The 9,787-nt window shown below is 39.2% G+C and overlaps 1 protein-coding gene across 1 annotated transcript in view; it reads left to right on the top strand.

Moving 5' to 3' along the window:
- Positions 1–237: 237 nt before the first annotated feature.
- Positions 238–9,787, top strand: part of KLHL6 (kelch like family member 6) — a 91,172-nt gene continuing 81,622 nt past the window's right edge. Inside the window, exon 1 of the mRNA XM_073674477.1 lies at positions 238–613. Within this exon, the coding sequence (XP_073530578.1) occupies positions 354–613 (260 nt within the window). The 5' untranslated portion in view covers positions 238–353. The remainder of the gene's footprint in view (positions 614–9,787) is intronic.

Below are 9,787 nucleotides of genomic sequence, written 5' to 3'. Positions count from 1 at the left end.
TGACCGTACGGTATGGAGATAACATGAATTGATACATTCATAGCCTTTTCTATTTCTTCACTATGTTTTGAGTAAATGAATGGTGTATTAGTCTTTACAATGACTGGCTAGATTATTTCGTATACATATTATTTGGCAATGCTGTGCTTTGCACTTTGTCTCAAGCTGTATTAACCAATAAGATTAATGTATTGTGACTGTCAACTGAGAAAGTTTAAGATTTCCTGTTTTGTGTGTGACAGTTTTAGATAAGTTTGGAGTCATTGGCAGGAAATCCGCTTCACTCGTGAAGTGTGACCTAACTGCAATAGCTGCACAGAAGTAGACACTTTGAGTTACCTACAGTCACAATAATGGGAGAATCCTTGGAAAACAGCGCTGTTGACTTCATCATTTCGCTCAACAGAGAATGTCCCAAAGAATTGGGGGAACTGATAGAAAAATCCAGTGGAGATGTCCGACGATTTGATGATACTGGCTTTACATTGTCTCTTCAGAATGGGCTGGAAAACCTGCGTCTGGAAAACTCACTGACAGATGTAGTGTTGTGTGTTGGCAACAGCGTATTCTCATGTCACCGCGTCGTACTGGCTGCTGCCAGCAATTACTTTAGGTAAGAGACATCTTTAACCAAAATATTGGTGCCATTTTTCATGTGAGATGAGAATAAGATAAGAAATAAGTTATACTCATTAATGTTAATAGACAAGTGCCTTGTTTGTAATAATGTCTATTCTATGGGTAAAATTAGTGACCTGAAATAATTTATTTTCACAATGATTCATATGATTTAATTTCAAAATCAGCCAAAAACATTGACAGAAAAAGTTAAAAACTAAAAAACTAAAAATGTAGGAATAAAACCGATAGACTCTATTCACATTAACATTATGGCTTCTATTTATAATGCAGCTATGACATCTAGCATTTTTTAATAGATCCCAATAAATCTTGATGGATGCTATTGACTTATAATGGTGTCTGTCAAACCTATATTGTGGTTTTGGTATTTTTGGTGATCATAATAGTGCTACAGACCCCAATATTCTCGCTGTCAAGAACAGATATTGCAGATCAGTTTATATATTGGGTTTAAATAGCAACTGTTGGGTATCTACACACTGCCGTACCACTACGTAGCCCCCATGTATGGGAAGATTAGCTCCTGAGGACTATAGGTCTATAGCAAACTTTGAGCATGTGCTACTTCATTACTAAAAACTTACTGATACTACGTCAGGGCAGCGAAATATGGTATGTTCTATATGAAACCTCTCCAAAAGACCACCTCTTTGAGAAGACTTCTCCATTGAAGACCGCTTTCCAGTGCAATATTTGACGGTCGCTCCAAAATATTTTACTCTATATATATTTACCATTAATCAGAGTTCCCACATACTTGGCTCATCCATCCATAACCATTTGTAAACGAATCATTCATCACTAAAAGTACAAAAAATTCTCCAGTAAATCTAATAAGAGTTTGTGACACAGGTTTGGTTTCTTAAAGAGGGAAATGAGGAACCAGCTGTATGGAATAATACAATTTTAGATTTTATTTATATACTCAATATTCACCTGTTATTTCTAGAAATATATTTTAATATAATAGATTTATATTTCAATTATAGAATTATTTTTAAAAGTGCAGTTAGAAACATTGCTGCTAGACATTGTTAGAATATCTCTGGAAGCATGTTAATAGTTGTAGACAGCATGGCAATCCGGGATGTAGAATTACTAGCCACAGACATCAGATGAGACAATATGGACCTGCCAGCAAGCTAATGTCTTCAGAGCGGCTGGACCCATATCGATGACATGGGAAAATAGGTATGTTAGGTTGTCTATAACGTGTCTGATTATTTTATTTCCCTCTAAATTAGCAAATAATGAAGCATCTATGGCGGCCTCTCCTCCACTGCATCCATATTAATGGAAATAAATCACTAATACTTTTTAGCTAATTAAATAAACCAGATAGTGATAAATACGGTATATATTTTTTAATTAGTTTTTTTCTGATTGTAGATTTTATTAATTTTTCTGTACATCATCATAGGGTGGACCATTTTGCCTAGCTACTGTTATCAGTAATCAGAAATGTACTTTACAGTAGCCACATAGGTCACAGGACACATTCACATCTATGAGAGATTCTTGTGGGTATGCTTTTCTGACCTGCACAGAGGTCATTGTGCAGGGAGGGGAGGAGGTGAGCTGTGTTTAGTACCTATTGTTAATGGTGGATCCTGTGGTATATATATGTGTGAATATATACATATATATATACACATATATACAGATGCATCTCACTAAATTAGAATATCATCAAAAAGTTAATTTATTTCAGATCTTCAATACAAAAAGTGAAACTCATATAGAGTCATTACAAACAGAGTGATCTATTTCAAGTGTTTATTTCTGTTAATGTTGATGATTATGGCTTACAGCCAATGAAAACACAAAAGTCATTATCTCAGTAAATTAGAATACTTTATAACAACAGCTTGAAAAATGTTTTTAAAATCCGAAATGCTGGCCTACTGAAATGTATGTTCAGTAAATGCACTCAATACTTGGTCGGGGCTCCTTTTGCATCAATTACTGCATCAATGCGGCGTGGCATGGAGGCGATCAGCCTGTGGCACTGCTGATTTGTTATGGAAGCCCAGGTTGCTTTGATAGCAGCCTTCAGCTCGTCTGCATTGTTGGGTCTGGAGTCTCTCATCTTCCTCTTGACAATACCCCATAGATTCTCTATGGGGTTAAGGTCAGGCGAGTTTGCTGCCCAATCAAGCACAGTGATACTGCTGTTTTTAAACCAGGTATTGGTACTTTTGGCAGTGTGGACAGGGGCCAAGTCCTGCTGGAGAATGAAACTTCCATCTCCAAAAAGCTTGTCGGCAGAGGGAAGCATGAAGTGCTCTAAAATTTCCTGGTAGACGGCTGCGCTGAGTTTGGTCTTGATAAAACACAGTGGACCTACACCAGCAGATGACATGGCTCCCCAAACCATCACTGATTGCGGAAACTTCACACTAGACCTCAAGCAGCTTGGATTGTGGCCTCTCCACTCTTCCTCCAGACTCTGGGACCTTGTGTAGTGTGTCAATGACTGCCTTCTGGACATCTGTCAAGTCAGCAGTCTTCTCCATGATTAATAAGCCTTTTGGAGGTGTTTTTTGTTAATTCTTTTAATTTACTGAGATAATGACTTTTGTGTTTTCATTGGCTGTAAGCCATAATCATCAACATTAACAGAAATAAACACTTGAAATAGATCACTCTGTTTGTAATGATTCTATATAATATATGAGTTTCACTTTTTGCATTGAAGAACTGAAATAAATAAACTTTTTGATGATATTCTAATTTAGTGAGATGCGCATATATATATATATATATATATATATATATATATATATATATATATATATATACAGTACATACCAAAAGTTTGGACACACCTTCTCATTTAAAGATTTCTCAGTATTTTCATGACTATGAAAATTGTACATTCACACTGAAGGCATCAAAACTATGAATTAAGACATGTGGGATTATATACTTAACAAAAAAGTATGAAACAACTGAAAATATGTCTTATATTCTAGTTTCTTCAAAGTAGCGACCTTTTGCTCTGATGACTGCTTTGCACACTCTTGGCATTCTCTTGATGAGCTTCAAGAGGTAGTCACCGGAAATGGTCTTCCAACAATCTTGAAGGAGTTCCCAGAGATGCTTAGCACTTGTTGGCCCTTTTGCCTTCACTCTGCAGCCTAGCTCACCCCAAACCATCTCGATTGGGTTCAGGTCTGGTGACTGTGGAGGCCAGGTCATCTGGCATAGCACCCCATCACTCTCCTTCTTGGTCAAATAGCCCTTACACAGCCTGGAGGTGTGTTTGGGGTCATTGTCCTGTTGAAAAACAAATGATGGTCCAACTAAACGCAAACCGGATGGAATAGCATGCCGCTGCAAGATGCTGTGGTAGCCATGCTGGTTCAGTATGCCTTCAATTTTGAATAAATCCCCAACAGTGTCACCAGCAAAGCACCCCCACACCATCACACCTCCTCCTCCATGCTTCACGGTGGGAACCAGGCATGTAGAGTCCATCCGTTCACCTTTTCTGCGTCGCACAAAGACACGGTGGTTGGAACCAAAGATCTCAAATTTGGACTCATCAGACCAAAGCACAGAATTCCACTGGTCTAATGTCCATTCTTTGTGTTCTTTAGCCCAAACAAGTCTCTTCTGCTTGTTGCCTGTCCTTAGCAGTGGTTTCCTAGCAGCTATTTTACCATGAAGGCCTGCTGCACAAAGTCTCCTCTTAACAGTTGTTGAAGAGATGTGTCTGCTGCTAGAACTCTGTGTGGCATTGACCTGGTCTCTAATCTGAGCTGCTGTTAACCTGCGATTTCTGAGGCTGGTGACTCGGATAAACTTATCCTCAGAAGCAGAGGTGACTCTTGGTCTTCCTTTCCTGGGGCGGTCCTCATGTGAGCCAGTTTCTTTGTAGCGCTTGATGGTTTTTGCAACTGCACTTGGGGACACTTTCAAAGTTTTCCCAATTTTTCGCACTGACTGACCTTCATTTCTTAAAGTAATGATGGCCACTCACTTTTCTTTACTTAGAATATGTATTATGGCAAGAAAAAAGCAGCTAACAGTCTATTCAGTAGGACTATCAGCTGTGTATCCACCAGACTTCTGCACGCCACAACTGATGGTCCCAACCCCATTTATAAAGCAAGAAATCCCACTTATTAAGCCTGACAGGGCACACCTGTGAAGTGAAAACCATTTCCAGTGACTACCTCTTGAAGCTCATCAAGAGAATGCCAAGAGTGTGCAAAGCAGTCATCAAAGCAAAAGGTGGCTACTTTGAAGAACCTAGAATATAAGACATACTTTCAGATGTTTCACACTTTTTTGTTAAGTATATAATTCCACATGTGTTAATTCATAGTTTTGATGCCTTCAGTGTGAATGTACAATTTTCATAGTCATGAAAATACAGAAAGATCTTTAAATGAGAAGGCGTGTCCAAACTTTTGGTCTGTACTGTGTATATATATATATATATATATATATATATATATATATATATATATATATATATATATATAGTGATGATAATTAGATAACCACTATAAATGTAAAACTTCTGGTAGGTGCCCCAATTACTGTTACATAGTGTTAATTTAAATAATTAGGCGAGAGCGTAATATGTGTATATAGAGTCAGCCAGAGAGGGGTCTGCCCTTTGGAGCAGATCTCCACTTGGACTAATGGATGGAGCATCTTGAGTACATATGTAAAGGGGTTTACCAGTTGGGAGATCACCTTTAATAGGGAATATTGATACACACTATATGAAGAAAATTATTGACCCACACCTCTTAATCATTGAATTCAGGTTTTTCTTTAAGCCCTTTTGTCACATCTATACAATCATTCACCTAGCCAAGCATTCTGCCTTTACAAACCTCCTCCAACATATCAACACAAAAACTGTGCGCTAGTAGCTTCATGACACAGGTTTTTATGGGCGACCAGCTGCAAGCAAGCCTTACATCACCAAGCACAATATCAATTTTTAGATGGAGTGATACAAATCACTCTACCACTGTAGCAGTGGAAATGTAACCTGTGGAGTGATGAATCACACTTCTCTCTCTATGCTAGGAGAACTGTACTTACCTGACTGCATTGTGCCATCTGTAAAGTTTGGTGGAGGAGGGATAATACTATGCGATTGTTTTTCAGGGGTCAGCCTAGGCCCAATAATTCAAGTGAAGGGAAATGTTAATACTTCAGTAGAACAAGACATTTTGGATGACTGTATGCTTCTAACTTTGTGAGACCAATTTGGGGGAAGGTCCTTTTCTGTTCCCCAAAACTGTGCCCCAGTGCACAAAGCAAGGTCAATAAAGACATAGATGGGGGAGTTTGGTGTGGAAGAACATGACCGGCCGCACAAAGCCCGGATCTCTACTCTATCCAACCCCTATGGGGGAATCTAGAACAGAAACTGTGAGCCCGACCTCTCCTCTAACATCAGTGTCTTACTTCACAAACGCTCTTCTGGATAAATGGACAAAAATTCCCACAGACACCTCCAAAATCTTGTATAGACTCTTCTCAGAAGAGTGGAGGTTCTTATAGATGTGAAGGGGCCAACTCCATATTAATGTATATGGACAGTGTTGGACTGGATTGGCAAAGGCCCACCAGTAGCAACGATTCTTGGGGTCCATTGTTCAGCTACATGAAAATTTAACCTGACCCTAGTACATAAATTTACTTTTGCTTCTATGTTATATTAATTTGGCTAGCTTGTTTATTGAATGATTAGCTATACCCTTTTCTGCAAATTGTGAATCAAGTGTAATAACACTACTCATTAGCACTCATGCACAGGGGCCTACCGGAAGATTCTCCAGTTCTCCTTTGGGCCAGTCCAAACCTCTCTATAGGTTTAGAATAGAAGGTGACAAAAGCTCCTGTAGTGTAATGTGTAGGTGTCCCATTACTTTTGTTCATATAGTATATGTGACCACGATGAGCATCTTTTATGTAATCTTGCTCTAAATTCAGAAATTGCAGTCGCTCAGCAATGATGTTATCCACACGATCTACAAACATATGGGACCTTTTCATTCACCTAAGGCCCCGTCACACTTAGCGACGCTGCAACGATACCGACAACGATACGACCTGTCAGGGATCGTTGCTGCGTCGCTATGTGGTCGCTGGTGAGCTGTCAAACAGGCAGGCTTACCAACGATCAGGGGAGCAGCGACATCGTGGAAAGAATCTTTCCACGATGTCCTGCTCCTGGTTACCAGCCTGCTGCTGAAGCAGGAGCAGGCTGGTAACCATGATAAACATCGGGTTACTAGGGGCACACGCGCACCTAGTAACCCGTTGTTTATCATGGTTACCACTCTGCTACGGTGAGCGGGAAGTTACCACTCACTTTAGCAGGCTCGTAACCATGATAAACAACGGGTTACTAGGTGCGCGTGTGCCCCTAGTAACCCGATGTTTATCATGGTTACCAGCCTGATCGATGTTCCCGCTGGTCACACACTGCGATGTGTGCTGACCAGCAGGAGGGCAACGACCAAAAAATGGTCCAGGACACTTTGCAGCGATCAGCGACCTCACAGCAGGGGCTTGATCACTGCAAAGTGTCACACATAGCGACATCGCTGGTGAGGTCGCTGTTGCATCACCAAAACCGTGACACAGCAGCGATCTCGCTATGTGAGACAGGGGCTTTAGTAACATTCTTATCTCTGCTTAATCCTAATCCCTTTTTTGTCTATTTATTGCTCCATGGTAACAAGAATTAAACAGCAGAGGCTAAACATGAGTACGCAATCCAGGTATAAATTTACATTGTTTAGTTAGATCCCACATTTTTTACCCATTTGTTGCTGCCAATAGTTTTATATGGAAAGAGAACTGATGGGAATCCTTGGCAGATATGCTGCAATGTATGATACAAACAAGCTAAATGATCTGGATAATCAAGAACTGAGTGATCAGCAATAGCTACTGGAAACAAGGAGTACATAGTCCAAGAATAAAATTCTAAAAATTCTATTTAATGTACAAACAAGGCGTACAAATATATATATAAATGATCATGTATCAAAAGCAAGGTCAAATAGAACAGGGACTTAGGTGGAAAAAGCGTATGCATCACATAGAATATTAGGAAACTGTATACTGTAGGTGATCAGTTTATGCTCCTATATGCTCCTAAGGGATTCAGAATGTGATACTAAATTCCATGTGTTACTAAATTATTTTTTGCATTCATCACACACGTGATGATGAGGATTATATAAGCACCTGCACTTTATGTATTCATGTATTGAATTATATACTTTTCTGCCCTAATATTATATGTGATGCATACGCTTTTTCTACCCTTTTCTATTTGACCTTGCCTTTGATACATGATCATATATATATATATATATATATATATATATATATATATATATATATATATATACATACATATATATATATATATATATATATATATATATACATACACACACACACAAATTTGTATGCCTTGTTTGTACATTGCATAAAGTTTTTTGAATTTTAGTATTGGACTATGTACTCCATGTTTCCAGTAGCTATTCCAGTTTAGGAGTGCCCATGCATACTTATTAAGGAGGCCCCTGTAATTGAGGCATAGGGTCCTCAACTTATCTATATTTTTGAATATGGTTTCTGTTTTGAAGATATTGTTTCTGAGTGGTCAGCACGCCTGATCTGCATGTCTTGTACTACTGAGATAATGTATTGATGACCATGGACAAAACTGAACAGGCTGGTTATCTAACATCATGTCTATCCTGCATCTGTGGTGCATGTGACAAGGGGTTAGTCACTTTTTCCCTTAGGTTCATATTTCATTTATTAGAAAAAAAGCTCTGATTCTCAGTAAAACTTCACTGAGGCACTATATATTGGGTCACACTGAGCCTGTAGGTCCATAATGCAAACCCATAAGAAATCTGCATATAGCTGTACAGCGTCCATGCATAAATGCATGACAATATGTTATAATTTAAAGTAGTTGCTAACTACCTGCCTGCTCTTCCGCCACCGCGCATCTCTGCCGGCTCAGAGCATTCACAGACCTCTCTTGCTGTCGATTCTGCGGCTTCTGCTGATGTCATGTTGTCAGAGCAGCTGCTTCTCTTCCGCTCTGCTCTGTTGATGGGGCATGACTGCCGATGTCATGCTGATTGACAGCCAGCTCCCCACTACCTAACTGCGGGAAGCCAACTGTCAATTAGCATAATGTTTGTAGTTTGATCTTGACAGACCAGCCCAGAGGAGGAAAAGCTACTCTTTCTCACCAGCAGGAGTGGTTTGTGATCGCTCTGACCCGTCGTCGGGTAGAACAAGCAGGTATTTAGCAACTACCTGCCTGTAAGTTTTAGGCTTATAGTAAAAAAAACCCTAATTTTGGATAACCCCTTTAAAAATAAAGGTAATTTAAATCTTTGAATATGATAGCAAAACACATTAACAATAAAAAAAAACAATATTAAAAAAACATTGTAAACACTTTTTAATTTATGTAAATTATTAATTATAAAGTCAATTGTATATATAGATTTGTATTAACCTGTACAAATTTGATCTGTGAGTAATAAAATTTATGATTACATTTATTTTTGTACATTTCCTACATTTATCAACCTCCCACAGAACCCAACCATTGTGTGGAATACACGTTATGTTGACATCTTGAACTCATTAAGAAAACTCCTCTTACACAGGCAGAATTGAGTCCTTGTACAAAAATAACATATGTGCCCTTTACAGTCCAATAGCTCCTTATAATGTACAATTCCACCTGTTTTGAGGGTAGTAGTGGCCCCCTCACCTATTGCACCCGTATGGGGCTGCACAGGTTGCACCAATGGTATATTTGCCCTCGCCATCATGATTTAAACTAGAGCAGATAGATCCAGTGTGGCCACCTCTGCTGGCTGGGTTACTAAGTACAGTAGGTGGCTAAGCTCATAAATAATTAGGTCATATGTAGTGTTGAGCCACCCCCGTAGTATTCGAGTTCGGTTCGGTTCGTCGAACACCCGTGTGTTCGCCGAACTGTTCGTCGAACACCTTCGAACACCGTTAAAACCAATGGCAGGCAAACAAAAACACATAGAAACACATAGAAAACACCTTCAAAGGTGTCCAAAAGCTGACAAACTGCTCAGAAGACATAACT

The sequence above is a fragment of the Phyllobates terribilis genome, unplaced genomic scaffold, assembly GCF_046119375.1.
Source record: "Phyllobates terribilis strain yellow unplaced genomic scaffold, ASM4611937v1 Scaffold_3__8_contigs__length_932513732, whole genome shotgun sequence".
In the NCBI taxonomy this organism is placed as follows: domain Eukaryota; kingdom Metazoa; phylum Chordata; class Amphibia; order Anura; family Dendrobatidae; genus Phyllobates; species Phyllobates terribilis.
This window is presented reverse-complemented; position numbering and strand designations above follow the sequence as displayed.